We start from the raw sequence: 19,049 nt of genomic DNA on the forward strand, positions 1-19,049 counted from the left end.
CTTTCTTATGCAATGGAATCCTTTGCTCTTGTGCCCTTCATAATGTCTCTTTGAAAAACTGCCAACTGTCTTCTTTTGTTTTTCCTGTGAGACTTGTTACTTATGGGATCTTACCTGATCACTCCCTGAGTTTGCTAATGTTTGCCGTTCTGAAATCCGTTATCTTTATTTTGCTGCTTTCCCTCCTACCACTATGTAGAATCATGAACTCTATCATTTCATGATCACTTACACCAAGCTGCCTTCCACTTTCAGATTCTCAACTAAGTCTTCCTATTTATCAAAATCAAATCTAGAACAGACTCCCACCAGTAGCTTTCTCCAACTTCTGAAATAAAAAAATGTTTCCAATACATTCCAAGAACTTGTTGAATAATCTGTGCTCTGCTGTATTATTTTCTCAACAAATATCTGTGTAGTTGAAATCCCTCAGTGCCACCACATCCTGTGCTTTGGATGATTTTGTTAGTTGTTTTTTAAAAAAGCCTCTTCCACTTCTTCTTCTTAGTTATATGATGTGCAGTAGATCCCTACCATGACATCAAATTGTTTTTACCCCCTTTATCCTTACCCAAAAAATTTCAACACATTTGTTTTCTACTTCCATTTGCACCTCAGTCCAAGTGTACACATTTTAATATAAGCCAACACCTCCTCCCTTCCCTGCTGCCTATCCTTCCCAAGCATGTTGGGCCCTTCTGTAGCACAATTCCAGTCATGCATATTATTCTACCAAGTTTCTGTGATGCCAACTATGTCATAGTTGTGTTTATTTACTAACATTTTGAGTTCTTCATGCTTATTCCCCATACTTCTTGAATTAGCATACAGACATCAAAGAGACTGATTTGTTTTCCCCCAGAGGTGATAGGGGAAGGTGGAGCTTTGGCCATGTGTCCTGCCCCCAGCTCTGGGAAGGGCAGGACAAACCCACTTCTGCCCCAGGCTCTGCCTCTCTGCCTCTCCCTGCCAGTGCTCTGCCTCCAGCCTGCTCTTGCTCGACCTAACCCAGCACTTGTTCCACCCCTCCCCGCCCCACCTCTTCCCCAGCCCAGGTGGCCTGGGAGATTATGCCAGCAACCAAAGGCTGCATTGACACCCCTACACTTACCAGCTGCAGTATCAGGGAAGGCACTGAATGGTGGATCTGGCTGTGCCACTCTGGGGTGGGAGCGGGAGCGGGTCTGCCACAGCATTCTCTGCATGTAGAAGCAGCATGGCCAGAAACTCCTTCCTTCACCTTCCCTGCTGCTGCTGTCAGCGAGTGTATGGGGAGGAGGGGTAGTGTGGCCTCCTGCTGCTGGCATGGCTCCTCAAGTTCCCCTGTGAATCTAAATTGTCTCCCTAAACCTGCACTCCCTGCCGCCACTGCCGATGAGTGCAGGGGGTGGTGGTCATAATTAGATAGTAATGCTAAAATGGATGTATTTATCTTACAACCTTGCTCTATCAATTGAATTTTGTCCATGGCTTTCTTCAAGCGACTTTTCAGAGCGTCCTTTCTGGCAATTGTTCCAGCAATACGGTGACTAGTGTCTGCCACAGTTAAATCATTACCTGTGAGGACAGAACAGAAGAAACAATTGAACTCTATGATTTCAAAGACAGCTTATAAAATTTTATCTTTAGTGTTACTATGGTGCACAAATATATTGCGGTGCATTTAACAAACAATAATTACTATAGCGTTTGCCCTGACTGAATTTAATATCATGCATTCTAGTGATGTTGGCTTCAGGTGATCTAAATTGCTAAGCAATCTTCCAGTTGATGATGCACATTCTCCTAGAAGATCCTTCTCAGGAGAATTTGAAAGCAGCTTCTCTATCTTCATTAAAGATCAATTCTCAAAGACAGCTTTGATAGCTGCTAACTTCCTGGGACAGGTGCTGATATATTACAATACAAACTTCAAGGTGAGTTTTTATGGAAAGTACAAGGCCTTGAAAAATAAAAACAGCAATTTCCATTGTTTTATAGAAGTTTCATTATTTTCAATGAGGAAAAGACCAGAGAATTTTAAATCTTATATTATTCCTAACTAGATTTGTAGGGCTCAATCCTACAAATGCATCCACTTATCCATACGGGTAAAGAAATGTATTGATCTCTATGAGACTACTCAGATGAGTAAAGTTACTTAAATGCATAAATGTTTGCAGGATGAGACTCTTAATCTTTTAATATGCCTATAAATGTGCCCACTGTAAATAAAAAAAACAAACAAACCCACCCCAAAAAACAACCTCTCATCAGCTTGGCACAATGCTAGCTACTCAATCTGTACATTTCCTTTTTTTAACACATTGGATTCTAACTTTGATCAATATATTATTCTGTTGCAGCAATGTGCTTCTGAAATCTCATTTCATGTATAGAACTATCGCATTACCGCCGAAGTAGCGAAACCAATAGGAAGGATATATATTTACTAGCATCTGCTGTCTCTTGTAGTTTCTTGGCTTGATTGAGGAGCCTTTCACTTTCATCTTTACGGAAAATGATCTGAGTATCAATTCCAACTACAGCCTACAAATTCATTTCAAAAAGAGAGTCAGAATCTGCTTGATGAAATGTATCTCTTTATTGTGTCTGCTGTTAGATGACATAATGTTTCACACAGCCACCAACTACAAAATTGCTGCTGTTCCATTTTCTCTGCTAAAGTAAAAGGTAGGTGATTGGATGAGAAAAAGCGACGAGGAGTCCAGTGGCTAATTATAGACTAACTGAAGTGTAGGAGCATAAGCTTTCGTGGGCAAAGACCCACTTGGTCAGATGCATGTAGTGGAAATTTCCAGAGGCAGGTATAACTATGCAGGCCAGGATTAGGCTGGAGATGACAAGGTGGATCCAATCAAGGAGGATGAGGCCCACTTCTAGCAGCTGATCTGGAGGTGTGAATTCCAAGAGAGCAGAAGCTGCTTTTGTAGTTAGCAAGCCATTCAGTCTTTGTTTAATCCAGAGTTGATTGTGTCAAACTTGAAGATGAACTGTAGCTCAGCAGTCTGGTCCTGAAGTTTTTTTGCTGCAGGATGGCTACTTTTAGATCTGCAATTGTGTGTCCAGGAAGATTGAAGTGTTCCCCTACAGGTTTTTGTATGTTGCCATTCCTAATCCTCTACATCCATGGTGGCTAGGATGGTGTTTTCTGGAAGATCACCTATGCATTGTAGTTTTCTCAGGAAATCCGTAGTGTCACGGAGGTAACTGGGAGTGCTGGTGGCGTAGGGTCTGAGTAGAGAGTCCACATAGCCAGTAGCAAGTAGCCATCCTGCAGCAAAAAAACTGGGGCTTCATCCTCCTTGATTGGATCCACCTTGTCATCTCCAGCCTGATCCTGGCCTGCATATTTATACCTGCCTCTGGAAATTTCCACTACATGCATCTGACAAAGTGGGTCTTTGCCCACGAAAGCTTATGCTCCTACACTTCAGTTAGTCTATAAGGTGCCACAGGACTCCTCGTCGCTTTTGCAGATTCAGACTAACATGGCTACCCCTCTGATGGATGAGAAAAATGGATCAAAAGCAAATTTTCTATAGGCTGCAACTGAAGTTTAAAGAAAAGTATTTCTTTCAGACAGACAAACTGAATAATAAATTCACAGTATAGCACAAATATAGTCAGGGGAGCCGACAGCCTTGCTGGGCCCCTGGGCGAGCTGAGAAGTGGCCTGGCTCTGCATTCCCAGGGCCTTGGGTGAAAGGGGTAGAGCTGGGATAGCCAACCATCAGCACTGCCTGGGTTATGGCACACTACCTGCCCAGGCCTTAAAGCTGCCCTGAGCGTGATTTAAAGGATCCAGGTGATTTAAATGCTCTTTTGAATCACTGGGCCTTAGGGTACTTGCTACCTTTGACTCCCCATGTCAGTGGGACTGAATATCATCTATATTAGGCAATTAGCAGGTGAGGCCCATTGTTTACATAGATTACACTTATAGGAAAGTTGAAGAAATTAAATATATACAATAGAAATTTTTATGAATGTGCTTTTAAAAGGGAAGTAAAAGAACAGTTTTAAATCTATAGGATTTCAACTTCAAACATTATTCATTTTGTTGAATAATTACCATGGTAAATTTGAATCAGAAACTCATAAAGCTTCCATTAATCTTTCCATAACTAATTTGAATTAATGTCAAGGTTTGTAACAGTAAAAATTTTCCTTGGACTAAAACAACAGTTGAATAGGCATCTCGATTTTAATTTTGTAAGCAAATATTTTTATGAACTATAATCATAATAGTCATGACTATCTGGCACAAACAAACCAACCTACAAATTCACTCTTCAAAATATATAATAGACTAAGATGTGGCTCCCAGCCAATAGTCATGCTATTCAGATTGTGGGGCACATCACTGAGAAGGAAGAAGTAGCCTCATCAGTTCCCCACTAGAGAGATCATCCCCTAGCAGGGAGGAAAAATGGAGCTAGCTATGGTATATATATAAGGTGCTCTTTGATTCTGGAACTTGCTTTCATTGAAGCCAATGACAAATGCTTCACTGGCTTCAATGGGAACAAAATTGGGTAAAAAAGGAGTGAGATCCAGAAGCTGACTCTTGTAAGATAAGGGAAAAGTTGCTTGTTTTTAGATGCAGGGTTTGGGGATCTGAATCATGAACTGCTTAGTCCCTCTCCCAAGTTAGGCTCTTCAGGCATGACACCTGTGGCAGTCTCTCCTCGGGGAGTTAATGACCAGAGGATGGAGTCCCTTGGAGGAGACTTAGGCAGTTAAGCTATTGTATCGAAGCTATTGTAAGTACTTCTGGGCAAGGACAGTGTCCTCCAAATGTTTTGTAAAGCACTATGCATACTTACAATGCTGTAAAATAACAAATAACAGTGTTAGAAAGTCTGAATCAAACATGGCATGAACAGGAATGGCAGCTCAGAAGTCATATCTAATTTTCAGTACATTCTTCCTTCTGTACAGCTTTTCTAGATGGGGCAAATGATGCCCATGGGCTTCTTATTGAAATCAGATACTGGATGTCTCATCGGGCCAACCCAGTGTAAAGCATGCACATTAAAAGCTAATCTACTTGCAATATCCTACACCCTATATTTCATATTGTCTTACACATAAATAGTGCTTTACAATACACAGAATACCAAAGAGTTTACAAACTATTTGGGCCCAATTCAGTAATGATATGTAAGTTGATATAAGTTATAAAGTAAGGTGAACCCTATTTAAACATATACTTTCTTCTGGCTCTATGGAAGGCAAGTTACCCAACTTAGATACCTTTTCACATCTGTAGAGCAAGTAAACAATAATGTAGGAGTACTTAAGTGACTGTATGTGGATCAGTACTAGGGTAACAGGCAGATTCAGGAAAGTACTTTACCCTTGAAGCCAATGGGACATACACTCATGCTTAAGTGTTTTGCTTGTAAGAGAAGGCACTTAAGTATATGCTCACATCAAGCATATGCTCAGCCAACTTCGTCAAATTTGGTCTCAGTCTAATCAGCACCACCTTCTGCATTGCTTCTGACTTATCACTTCAACCCCTGCTAAAATGCAGCCTTGCTGGGGCAAAACCTGGCAGCTATTTAAGAGCGTACACCAACAATACACCACAGCTTAAGACAGGAAGTGAAGAACACCACTATAGCCTTTTGAAACTACAGAGGAAATTTGGAGTAGCAGAAGTAATTACAACCAGTTTGGAATCTGACGAGGCAACAGAGGAGAAAGCCCCTGTTCTTGTAAAATGGGGGTGGGTAGCCTCTGGCCCATGGATGCAGTTTGATAGAATTACCCCCGGTGGGCCATCAGATGCTTGCAGCTCTCAGTGATTGTGGTTCATTGCTCCTGACCGGTGGGAGCTGCAGGAAGTGATGTCTCACCCTGCACCACTTCCCACAGCTCCCATTGGTTGGGAACGGACAACTGCAGCCACCGGGAGCAGTGACCAGCTGTATCTGCAGATGCTCAGGTAAACAAAGTGTCTAGCACCTGCCAGGGTCTAACCTTGGTGATCTGTATCCAAAGTTCACTTTCCTTGTTGTAAAAAGTGCTAGGTTGACAAATGACAAAGAGCTTGGTTTTAATTCACACCCAGGAGCCCAAAGTCTTAGACATTATGTTGCAGTCCCTGATTCATTGCAAAGTGGACATGAACATTATGAAAACTACTTACATCACTGACTCTGTGTGTTGTATTTAATGCCAGTAATGCAGTTTCATTAGCTTCATCAATATAAGTAGCAATATTTTCATAGACGTTTGAGGCATTTAATGCTTTTTTTACCAACCCATTTGTATCAACACTGTGTAAATTCCTGTTAGAAGCAGGGAAAAAAAGGAAAAACCCTCAATTTGTTTACATCTTTCTTGTAAAAATCATAATACACATGCACTTTGGGCATACTACTCTTACATCCATTCATTCCCACTGACTCCCATCTGATTACTGTGGGCTTGCTTAATGGACCAAGCCAGCCAGGGATACCTTTAATGTATGCAACTGGACCAATTCACCTTGACACCATCCATTTGGTATTTAAATTATTACAGGTATAATACATTCACTGAGTGAAAACTATAGCAGAGCCTCTCTCTTAATGTACCTGTAAGGCAATTTTTGTATGTAAACCATCTTATTCACATGAACATTTTATTCTTATCAACTATTTTTGCAATTCCCATTTACATCTACCAGTAGCATATTATTTTTTAGCCATCTATTTTTTTATTCCTCTGTTACTTTGGGATTATTAGGACATGACTGAAATCATATACATAAAAAACAAAGGGAATTTAAAAAATATTTTTGGCATTTTTTTCCCCAATAGAAATGTTAAAAAAATGAACAAAATATTGACCAGTCTAGTTAAAAGACTTTTTTTCAGATAATTTTCTAATCCCTGGCACATATGACTTTGCAGTAATTTGTTTAATGTTTGTCTATAATCAGTATATGTAATATCACCTATCTCATTGCTGCCTTGTTTGCCCCCTCTATCTATATGACAGGTAGCAGTACAGTGTGCTGTAGTTAAAATTTACCAGTCCAATTCGTCAGCAAGTCTTTGAAGCTGCTGTGCATGTTCCATAGCCTGCTGTACCAAATCATCGTCAAATCGAGACAAATTGGCTAGTTTCTCTTGTAATCCCTTTTTAGCGCCATCTATTTCTGCATAGAACCCTGACACATTCTAAACAAAATGAAGAAGGATAGAAAGAAACTGAAAATAGTAACAAATTATCCTCTTAACTCTTTAACAGTGCAGAGTTTTTTCGATATATGGGGTAATATATATTTTAACTCATATATATTTTAATAAATGAATAGGAAGTAAAATGCACATGGGGTCAAGGTGACTGAATGAGAAGACTGTGAAGAATGAGAAAATAAGCCAAAATATCACCAACCCCAGAGAAGGAGAACTAATAGATACCTGGGACATCAACCCATCTGAGAGATGGTCTTATCTTCCATTATCTTTGCTATTATTAAAGCCACAATGATTAGCTGATTCACTTGAAATGGTGGCTTAATAGGTGGGATAGAAGATACAGACCATACTCCACTGAAGTGCACTTACAGGGCTCACCCCATCTGGATCTACAACACAGAATGAGGGGAGGAGTGGGCTGGGCTTATACACCTCAGTTACAATCCCAGCAGATGACAATCACAGGCTTACTAAATCTTTTGCGTATTTCTGGTTGCAGCTGTAGCCATAGGGAAGTCTTCCTGCTAGTCTAGTTCCCAGGGATTGACTCTTTTGGGATCTGCTAAGTTGAGGGCATATCCTGACCCGTTTTCTATAGACGGACACAATTTGGCCCACTCATGGGATTTATGTGGGAAAAACCTCATAGAGGTTTCTTTGAAAAAAAAAAAAAAAAGGACTTTCCCATGCCTCTTCTTAAATTAGAAAAATAATAATGGTTAAACGTGGGACTGCTGATAGGTAAGGCAGCATGGACTCAGAAGAGAGAAACTGTGACTACCAACAGTTCACATGAGTGGTTTTTTATAGTGTCTACAGCTGAGGACAATGTAAAGTTTCTTTGCTCAGTCATAGCTCTTTTGGACAACAATACAAAATGCTTGTACAGAAGGTCAAACATAGATCTACAACCATCTTCTTTCCAATGTGCAACCTACCAACTTGTTGATCAACAATAAATTATAGTGGCCCCAGTGCACAAGACACAAGGATAGAACAGTATATGTTAAGAGCCTCTTCTAAAAGCAAATGAGCTGCTTGACATATGTTCATGCCACTTCTCTTTCTGCAACTTGTTGCTTTTATACTTACAATTAGGAGAGAAAAACAAACTAAACATCTATTGTTTGAAATATCTGCTAGGTAATTGGCGTACAAATAGAGCCACATGTACATATTTCTGTTTCAGCTTTTCATTAAAAACAAAGTAAATAACTAACATGAAGAATAGCCACCAAAATTTTCACTTTGGTCAAAAGTTTCCATTTCTATAAAAATGAAAACTGATTTTTTGGTAAAATTCTTCAGTTTGTTTATCACTTCCATCAATGCTCTTCCATCGATTTACCTTACTTTTCTCATGTGGGGTAGAGAATAGGGTCAACTGGAGATCGATCTGTGTTCAGTTTGGTGGATCTTCTCTAGACCCACCAAAATGACCACTAGTGCATTGTTCTCTACTCCCTTGACCCCAGCTATATAGTGGATACATAGCCTGAGAAATGCATGACAAAAGTTTAACTCTAATCTCTCCTTAACAGAGTGCTCTTAAAATAACATCATATTTATGTGGCAGTAATATTTCATTACAAAGATTTTGACTGTGGCACACAGAGGCAGATTATTGTTAAGTTTTATTGAAATATTTGTCACTACTTCAGCAATGCTATGTAGAAATTCCCCCCCAAGTTTGGTGCTTTGAATACATGGCTGATGGTGGGTGTGAGGTGGGGCGGGGAGAAGTACAGTATTTAACCATATCTTACAATCAGTCATGTACCTTTATTGCATCACTTAATTTTGTGCTGAATTGTTGTGGCTCAACTAAAGTGTCGGTGGCACTTAGCAGAATACTGTTCACATCATCAGTTTGCTCCTTCACCTTCTCCTGTTGCTGCTGCAGAAAAAAATAAATCCAAATTCAGAAATATTTTGTGCATTGCTAAAATGTAGTGTTAATGTTCTCTGCTATTTTGTTAATATGAATTCTACAGATATATTGGTAAAACAAATCAGCTTTTTTTTCTCACTTTTCTCAAATTGCATATTATAATATGATTTTTCAGTCTGATTTGTCTTCATAGAGGACTAACACCTTTATTTACATAAAAATAATAATTTTATTACAATTTGAGCAATTATTGGAATGAGCCGTCCTTGCTACACCAGCAGACCAGTGTCCTAATAGTATAAGGACAAATAAAATATAGACTTTTCATAGCGACATGTAGACTAGCTTGGACTGGAAAGTTTTTTTCCTATGTACAAATTAGAGATCTGTTTTGCAAGACAATAATAAAACTAATGTGAACGTTCAATCCGGTACAACATCTGCTTTAATCGTGTAATGTAATGAAACTTCAAACAATGGTGAAATGGAAAGAACAATTATGACCACGTCCAACATACTTTAGGCTTCACTTCATGAATATGAGATGAGCTGCAGATCAGCTTCTGCACAGTCATTATAAAACAAAGGAAGAGAGAAACAAAGAAGATTCTGTACATAAGAATTCTAAGCTTTTCATAGAGCAATTCACAGAAACAGAATGCCTGATTTCATATTTAATTAATAAAAGAAAACACTGGTCCTTTGCTACATGTTATTTAGCAATAATGAAAGCCAGAAAGAAAGAATAAAATAATAATGTGATTCACTGCACCATTTTTCTGAACATTCATTTACAATAAATACTAATATGTGGTACTTCTTTTCTTATAACATTTCCCAAGTCCACCTGTTCCACTCAAACTCTTGGGGTGCATCTAGACTGGAAAGATTTTGCGCAAAAGCACCCACTTTTACGCAAAAACTTGCCAGCTGTCTACACTGGCTGCTTGAATTTGCGCAAGAGCACTGACTTTGTAATGTACAAAATCATTGCTTCTTGCGCAAATACTTTCATGCTCCCATTCAGGGATAAGCCCTCTTGCACAAGAATACTTGCGCAAGAGGGCCAGTGTAGACAGGCACCTTACTTTTTTGCACAAGTAAGCCCAATGGCTAAAATGGCCATCGGAGCTTTCTTGTGCAAAAGCGCATCTAGATTGGCACGGATGCTTTTGTGCAAAAGCACTTTTTGCGCAAAAGCATCCTTGCCAATCTAGATGCTCTTTTGCGGAAATACTTTTAATGGAAAAACTTTTCTGTTAAAAGTATTTCCGCAAAATCATGCCAGTCTAGATGTAGCCTTCGACTGGCCTTAGAAAACTCCCTTTTACCAAGAAATCTTCTGTTTTCTGGAGTTCCTGCATCTTACTTTGCCCATTTTATCCATTACCAAATGTTGTGATTTAAAATCTTCAACTATGGGTACTGTGACCAAGATATTGGCCAGTTTGGCTACCCATGTTGCTTTTCTTAACTTTCGCATCAAGTTCAAGTGGCCAGTATTGCTAACTCCAAGAGTTCAAAAAACATTAGTTGGAATAAATCACAATTAAAAAGTTCATCACATTGGCCTAAAAATCACAAGTTAAGTGCCCCCCTAACAAATCATGTTTTTTAGTTGCTATCTGTTTTTTGAACTCTTCTGTCCACTCCCCAGTACATGTATGACAATTACAGGGCAAGAATTCAATGCTAAACACTTTCAAACTGGATGCACAAATCTGTAGGCAATAGCTCCCTTTTGTGACTGCTCCCTGACTACTGCCTTTTCTGATGCCTACTTCCCAGAGACCTTGCTATTCCCTGACTCCCTACTGACAGCAATCTCCTCTCTCAAGTGTGTGACAAAGGGGGCTTTCCTTGGGATTTTATTTCATATTCCCCCTTCCTGGACTGTACGTGGTATATGTGTGTGTGAAAAATGGGGATTTGAGCCTGCAGCTGCCACCAAGATTGGTGGAAGGCAGTAGTGCTGAGACTGTTTTAAGGTGCTGTTGAGCACAGGGCGACTCTGCTACTGCAGACAGCAGCTGCCTTCACCTCTCATATGCCTCTCATGATCAAACTCTGAAATGACAGGTGGCTCTCACACACATTCCCAAGTGACCTGTTTGTTGTTATCATAAGATTGTGAGAGCCACACTCAAATGGGCCAAAGATCACAAGAAAATCATGAGTGCTGGTGACACGGAGGTTCTTGTCTCCACTCAAGACATTATTCCTGTTTCCACACTGTTTTTTGCACTTTGGTGATGCTGCTTTTTACATATCTGCATGCTCCAGATGGCCTCACTTTCTTTATTCAAATGTCTCTTTAAATAATATACTATGTGTAGAATGTATTTAAAATAATTAAATTCCTACAGCTTAAAATGGGTATTTTAACCTGAATGCGTGCGTGTGGACACACCACTGCCTTCTAAAAACTGTTTCATTTTCTTATAGGACTTATAATGATAATACTTAAGGAAATTATTCTCTGGTTACAGTGAGGAGGACCTGTGCTTTTGAAACAGGGACATCTACACTGTGTCTTGATTACACCAATTAAATTCAGAGTAACCATGCTGTGCAACGAAAGGTGAGCCATGAAATCCTTGCCATGGATTTGTGGCACTATATCTTAGATATATTTAACCTGTCAAGCCTGTGTCTTGTTTAGCTCCCTGGGGGAGAGACCACGTCTTCATCTTTTGTAAGTTTGGATAGTAGCTGACTTTTATTAGCACTTACATTGTTTACATCTAGACTAAAAGTGCCAAATTCATGCTGCAGTATGATGGACCAATGTACATTTTTTACTGTGGTCCATGGAAGTTAGGGTCATATGAGGAAACAGAAGCACAAAAAGGAAGAGAACTTATCTAAAGTGACACACTTTTATCAACTTCAGAACTAGGAATAGAATCCAGATGTCCTGACTCCTATTTTTGTGTGAAATGCCTCTCGTGATCAACCCACATCAGCATCGACCCATAATACAGATACTTGCCCTTGACAGAAGAAGAAGAAAAGCTTGACACTGTTGTTTCCATAGTTGTACATTTTTAGAATCCAGCATTTAAAAGGTTCTTGTTATCTGTCAGGGAAAATGTGTGGCTCAGATACACTTACAATATACATGTTGCTGCACAGTACCTCATTTTCTTCAAGTTTGGCCATGTTTTCCTTATTTATATCCTCACTTTGCCTGACATAGTCACGAGCCTGGTCCAGAGCCTCCTGTAAGTCTGACAGCTTCATGTTATAGTCACTGAGTTGGTCCAATACAATGGGAAACAGAGATCTGGTCTCATTATACCTCAGCTGCCACTCTTCTACCTGCCTTAGCACTGGAGAAGAGTCAGAGGTTATTGATTAATCTTTCCGAATTCCTTTGTTCTCTCTTTTCACAGCAAGATTTACAAATCAAGATATGTGTGACTTTCTAACAACACCAGGGTATGTTCTTTCTGATGGTGTTTATGTATACCAGCATCAGAACAACTTTATGACCTACACGGCTGTCTTGAATCAGGGAGCTAGTAAAAACACAGTTGCTAGCAGGGAACATGGGTACCGATGCATGACACTTAGCTAGATTAAGTTTCTAACTATTCTTCTGAATGGGAAAAATTATCTAACTAAAATTATTTAACTTCTTTATAATAAAAACATCAAATTACAATGATTTATTATAGAAACGATCAAGATTATTTTTATTTACTTAAAGTCTAGATAACTAGTTCATACACTGATTTTCTGCATCAAAGCATATTTATTGTCTTAACCTTTAAGGTGCAATATTCCCCAAATCACTTAGTTCAGGCTGGAAACAATATTGAGCTAACTGTGGATCTGATTCATTGCTGTGTTGCTCCAGTTTTTGTGAGTGAAATCAATGGAGTTATTGTGGCCAACGTTTGTATACTGCAGCTGGAGGTAAAATTCTGAGATGTAACATTCAGTAGATTTGATTAAGCTAGTGCACTAAAAATAGTAGTGTAACCATAGTAACCATGGGTAGTGGCACATGTTAATCAACCTAGTACACACCTATACACTTGGACGGGATCGTACTCAGTTGGCTGGCTCACGATACTATGGTAGATATTTTTTGCTTGTTTGTTTACCCCGAGCTAATTCATGTACACCTACTTGTGCTGTAAATCATTCATCCAATTGCAGTCTAGATATATCTGTAATGGTGAATCAGTCCCTGTAAATTTACATAGCTCTTAATCTGACAGATAATTGCTTACTCTAACTTTTCCCATTTTTTTCATGTTTGTTTTTCCTTTTTCAATCAGCAATCTTGGGAAAGTGATATAGTGGCATGTCTTAATCACCTTTAATCTCTTGTTCGAGCAGAGATTACTTAATCTACTGCAAACTCCACATAGAGACTTTTAATGGATTCACAGATTTCATGTGCTTGTTATGGTAGCATGTGTTCTCTTCAGGCATAGGCAGTTCAGCTGGTGAGTGACTAAGGTCAACATCTATGAGCTAATTCTCCATTTGGGTTCAGCATCACTCAATACCATACTCTGATTACATTTGGAACATTGCTACCCTGTTTCTTTCCACACGAATATACACATATATAGATGGAGATATAAAACTCACGCTCTTGTGCTGTCTCGGCCGCATTATCAGCAATCAGTTTCTGATTGGTGAAAGGCTTGCGATGCTGGATTTCCCTCAGCATCTTCTCTGCCAGGTTCAGCTTCTGGATGATATCTTCAGGGCTCAGCTCATGTTGGATTCCATAATATTTCATCTTGTTGCTGATTTCTGAGGACAAAGAAATATCTTGTAATTCCAACATGAAGGGAACTTTTTTGGAACCCTTTAATCCAGAAGGCTCTTGTTTGAATCCAGAGCAGGTTGATGGTGAGTGAAATGGGGACGATGCAGAGGAAAGCTGACACTGATGTTTACTGTTTATTAACTTCAACAATAATGTTTTATGAGATAGTCTATTTGCAACATGTTTTAGAGCATGTCACAAATGTTTCCCTGTGTCTACATATTCAAACACATTTGGTTTTTGTTTCCTGCTATACTATCTTTAGCAATCCACAAACTTCTATCACCACTCTCCTTAATATGTCAGAACGATTTGGTTGTACCTAACATAAATGATACTGGTCAATCAATGGCAATGTTTACATGTGCCAGTCCCATGTCCCTGATATCAGTAAATACCAAGCACAATGCCAGGGCATCTTATGTCTGTCAATGAGGGGAAATAACAAATGCTCCATAGAGGCAGAATAAAATGAGAGGCATATAAGAGAAGAGGATAAAAGAAGAAGAGAGGGAAAAAAAGAGAAAGAGAGGACAGATGGGAGAGACAATAAAAGGAGAAAAAAAAGAAATGGAAAAAGACAGAAGGAAAGTTGATAGGTGTTAGGTTTCCAAGACATAAGGGCTGTGTCTACACTGCACCCCTTTTCCGGAAAAGGGATGCAGATGAGAAAAGTCGGAATTGCAAATGAAGCGGGGGATTTAAATATCCCCCGCTTCATTTGTATAAACATGGCTGCCGCTTTTTTCCGGCTCGGGGCTTTGCCGGAAAAAAGCGCCAATCTAGACGGGGATCTTTCGGAAAATAAAGCCTTTTCCGAAAGGTCCCTTATTCCTGATTTTAAGAGGAAAAGGGGTGCAGTGTAGACACAGCCATGGAGGGACATGGCAAGATAGGCATAGTAGGGTGGAATGCAGGGATTGTGGGCATGATGCTTCTTTGGGGCCACATTAAGCCTTGAGTTCCCTAGAGTGAGACACAATAACTGTTCAACAGTGCTCTGCAATACCATATAATAGGGAAAGAAATGAAAAAGATTAAAGCTCACTACACAAAGTAACTACTCAAGTAATTGAAACAGTAGTTGGTATATTCAAATAGTGGTGTTTGGAGATGATAATTAAGTTCTACTTAAATCCACCTCTTTTCAAAAGATGCCATGATAACGTCTACCCACATCTAGTGAGGACCTCAATTTATCTCATGTAAAGAAGGGCACTTCTTATCTTATAATACTGCCCCCCCAAATCTAAGGCATCCATTCAATACTAATATGGAGGGAAGAGTGCTCCCTATTGCATCATCTAATCCACTTTCTGTAGCATGGAGATTTTTCATAAATGTCCCCTCCCCAAGAACTGATCTATATTGACCCTGACTCGAAAAGGGATATTCAAAGGTCAGGTCAAATCAATGTTTACATATTGGCAGTTTCCCTTTTTGGTCAGTCAGAGCTCAAGTAATGTGAGCAATGTAACTACCCATTGCTGCAAGACAGATTTGGGGCCTTTATGACACATGGAAGCTTTCAAGTGTATTTCATTTGTCTTTTATTGCTTCTTGTAGATACAAAGTGAGAAGCTGCAGTTGGTTTAATCTCAGTTTTATGTGTCCATGTGATAGAAAGGTGCTATCAATATTCTGGCACAGAGATACTAATCTCTGACTAGAGTATCTTTCTTTAGAGAAATTGTGATTGGGAAGATGTTCATGGTTGTCATTTGTCCCTATTACTGATAAGAAAAATGCTTGAACATGCAAATAGTCCCTTCTCCCTAAATAAAAAAGTTATTTCTGTGTCTGGGAAGGTACAAAACAGCCTATTTTCTAGTTGTAAAGTGTGTATATTTTGGTATATCTGTGGGTGGTGAGAATATTATTATTGCTATAGGGATTACACAAAGATGGATTTTAGAAGTGCTGTCTGCATCTCTAGACACTCAGTGGACCAATGAGATGGAGTACAAGACATGAGGTGACAGCTTGTCACAACATTTTAATATGAAGAGTCCCCTCATCACACACTGTTAGTTTTGGAAGACCTTAAGCTTGTTATGTTCTTTGCTTGCTGTGAAATAGTATCACAATAACAGCTTATGACACCTGGCAGTAGTCAGTTTACAACGCTAAACTTTCATTCACCGAAGGCAATGTTTTCTTTCCAAGAAAGGAGAAGGAAAGACAAAATCTAAGCTCCTTTGAGGAAATGCAGGATCTATGTCCAAACTAAACTGAAAACTTCACAACCTGATGTCAATTGGCTAGGGGTAGACTCTCTGTCTCCTCTCTTTTACTGAGTTGGAGAGGAGCAGGGAGTATGTGGAGAAGTTATTTTCTCTTCAGCACCTCTGCTTAGAGGTCACAGTGTGCTTTTCTCTTGAGAAATGCTTGTGTGAAATTACTCATGTGACAGTAATCTGAACAAAACCAAGATTCATTAAAAATTAGAGAAAATGGAATTAAACTAAAAGAAACTTTGCTTAGTAATACTAAAGTTAAATTTCTCACCAGCTAAACTAGACAAGGCATTCTCCACTTACTGAGAGAGAGAGAGAGAGAGAGAGAGAAGAAAAATTAACAGCTGAAAGTAACCCTCTGTCTCTGACTACTCTGGTCTTCTTGTGCTGCTGTACAGAGACAAAGAGTCTTTCTCCCTCATTCAATGTCTTTATCAAGCTCTCCTTGAACCAGAGCCAATAACCCATTTTTCAGATCACTTTTCTCCAACTGGAACACACACATAAGGATTTGGACTCTCTGCTTTCTCTAAGACAGATTTGGGGAACCTCTGGTGCACTTCCTGGTCATGGTTCACTAGAGTTAGTCCAAGCTGGGTTGCCAGATGCTTTGTTTACCTGAGCATCAGCAGGTATAGCCATTCATAGCTCCCTATGGCAGCAGTTTGCCATTCCTGGCCAATGGAGGCAGGCAGAGCAGAACAAGTTCTTGCATCTCATCAGGAGTGGTAGGTGGTCAGAGTGGGTCAAGGCATGAGGATGCCCATTTTCCAGGCACCCCACTAGTTGGTTGAGGCCCATGGACATGGGACCTGTTGGCCCAGTGGCTAATTCACTATTCTTTTGTTAAAAAAAAAAAACAACTTTTGGGCACTTTCTGAGATCCTCTGTCTTCTCTTCATTTTCAAAATGATGCTAATGACACAAAATAAACCAGTTTTTCTCCTTTGACCAAGTTGAGTTCAACACAAGACCAGAGGGGCAGGTATCAAAGCTGGTTTTAAGCTACCTTTGTGGCTCCCCAACCCTCAGCTGGTCAGAGTGACGACCCTCTCCTGATCGTGTTTACAGCAGAATCTGAACTAGATGAACTAGTGGCTTCCAAGAGTTGTTGTGGTAACAGGATTGCTGTGATGCTCAGGTCATACTTCCTACACTAGGCTCTGAAAGAGGCAAGCGTGTAAAAGCCACTACAGTCTCTCTCTAGGCCTTCCAAAGTCTTTTCTTGGTAGGACAAATTCTCCCATGGGGGTATGTCTATACATGCAATTTGAGCTATGTTAACTAAATTGCTTAAATCCAAATAGCTTATTTCAAATTTGCGTCGTCTACACAGCACTTATTTTGAAACAGAGCATTCTTCCTCTGATTTCCCTTAATCCTCATAAAATGAGAGTTACAGGAGTTGAAGTAAGAAGTCCTCTGGCTGGACATTATTTTTACATTATGTCAAAATAACTGTGTCTGTGTGTATAACACTTTGTTATTTCGAAATAATGTCAGTTATTCCCAAATATCGGTGCTGCGTAAATGTACCCCCAAGGGCTATGTCTGCCATTTTTATGGCAGATTTTTACTGAGAGAAAATAACAACGTTTTCCTAACAGAACAAAAAATCTGGCTAGTAAGTCAGTGGCAGAGATAGGATTCAAATTTTGGATGTCTAGTCTCTCATTCAGTCCATTAGATCATTCTGTCTCCCCAAACCTGAAGCAAAGAAAAATAATGATGAAAAACTAGTTTTATAAAATGGGGTGAAAGCCTCCTCCATTGATGACAAAACTCACACTGCCAGCAGGGCTAGGATTTCACTTTTGGTTTTAAGTTTCTTAGTATTCTATTGATATAATTCTTCTAAAAAAATCACAGCGATATTTCCATATAAGAACTTTGTAGAAAGTTACTTTTAAAATCAAAATTGATGCTACCATAATAAAGAACTGCAGTTTTCTGTAGTGGATCAACATGGTAAAGCTATTTACATAGCCTCAAACACTACAGCATCTAGACATCCAATCTATTTTACCGAGAATGAAAAACAAACAAAACAAAACAAAACAAACTGTCTCTAGGTTGTATAATCTCTTCGTGTGTCACAAAAGAAATGATTTCATATGTAATTGACCTGAGATTTCATTTCCTGAGGGAGATGTCAGGAGAGAAAGAAAAAACCCCCACAACATTCTGAAATGGAGGACACCTGACATAATGGTCAAAATAGCTTGTTGAGAGAGACAAACTTTCATCCTGGCATCATAATCTGTTAAAACCTTATGCCCAAGGGCTTTATAACACTGCTACTGCTATGACATTTCTCCAATGGAGATTTTACTGATATATTCTTGACACTTAGTTGAACCAGAAAAATTCAATTTACCTTGGATGTTGTCCTTCATATTACCAAGCTCCTCCTCAAGTTGAGTAGCATGGTGAATGGTCTCCATGGTTTCCTTTTGTACCTGTAGACCTTTGCTTGATGCTTGATTTCCCTATAAATAAACCAGGTGAGCACAAGATTAGTAATTTAAAAAAAACATGCATGCATGTGAGAGGGTGTGCAGTATAAATGTATTTTTGTCTCTTTCCAATAAATATGTTATGTAGGTCCATTCAACATATAAAATGATATTTCAAAAGGTGCTTGACATGAAGGGCTGCTTTTATCAGTATTTTGATAATTGTATCATAGGATATTAAAAGCAAGCCCGTATTTCTCCATAATCTGTGGCAATCAAATTGCCATCAATTATTTACCACTGCAAGGCTGTGTCTAGATTACATTCCTCTTTCGACAGAGGGATGTAAATTAAGTACTTCAAAATTCCAAATGAAGCCGGGACTTGAATTTCTCATGCTTCATTTGCATAATCCCGTAATGGCACTCTTTCAAATAGCGCTTTTTTGAAAGAGTGCCATTACGTGATTTTGCA

General features: G+C 39.2%; 1 protein-coding gene across 1 annotated transcript in view; it reads right to left on the bottom strand.

The window, feature by feature from the left end:
- Positions 1 to 19,049, bottom strand: part of LAMA4 (laminin subunit alpha 4) — a 138,910-nt gene that overhangs the window by 46,284 nt on the left and 73,577 nt on the right. Inside the window, exons 9-16 of the mRNA XM_006123223.4 lie at positions 18,497 to 18,608; positions 13,699 to 13,866; positions 12,229 to 12,422; positions 8,980 to 9,096; positions 7,030 to 7,178; positions 6,161 to 6,302; positions 2,433 to 2,529; positions 1,441 to 1,557 (exon numbers count right to left, since the gene is read on the bottom strand). Of these exons, the coding sequence (XP_006123285.2) occupies positions 1,441 to 1,557; positions 2,433 to 2,529; positions 6,161 to 6,302; positions 7,030 to 7,178; positions 8,980 to 9,096; positions 12,229 to 12,422; positions 13,699 to 13,866; positions 18,497 to 18,608 (1,096 nt within the window). The remainder of the gene's footprint in view (positions 1 to 1,440; positions 1,558 to 2,432; positions 2,530 to 6,160; positions 6,303 to 7,029; positions 7,179 to 8,979; positions 9,097 to 12,228; positions 12,423 to 13,698; positions 13,867 to 18,496; positions 18,609 to 19,049) is intronic.

This window comes from Pelodiscus sinensis, chromosome 3 (genome assembly GCF_049634645.1).
Source record: "Pelodiscus sinensis isolate JC-2024 chromosome 3, ASM4963464v1, whole genome shotgun sequence".
Classification (NCBI taxonomy): domain Eukaryota; kingdom Metazoa; phylum Chordata; order Testudines; family Trionychidae; genus Pelodiscus; species Pelodiscus sinensis.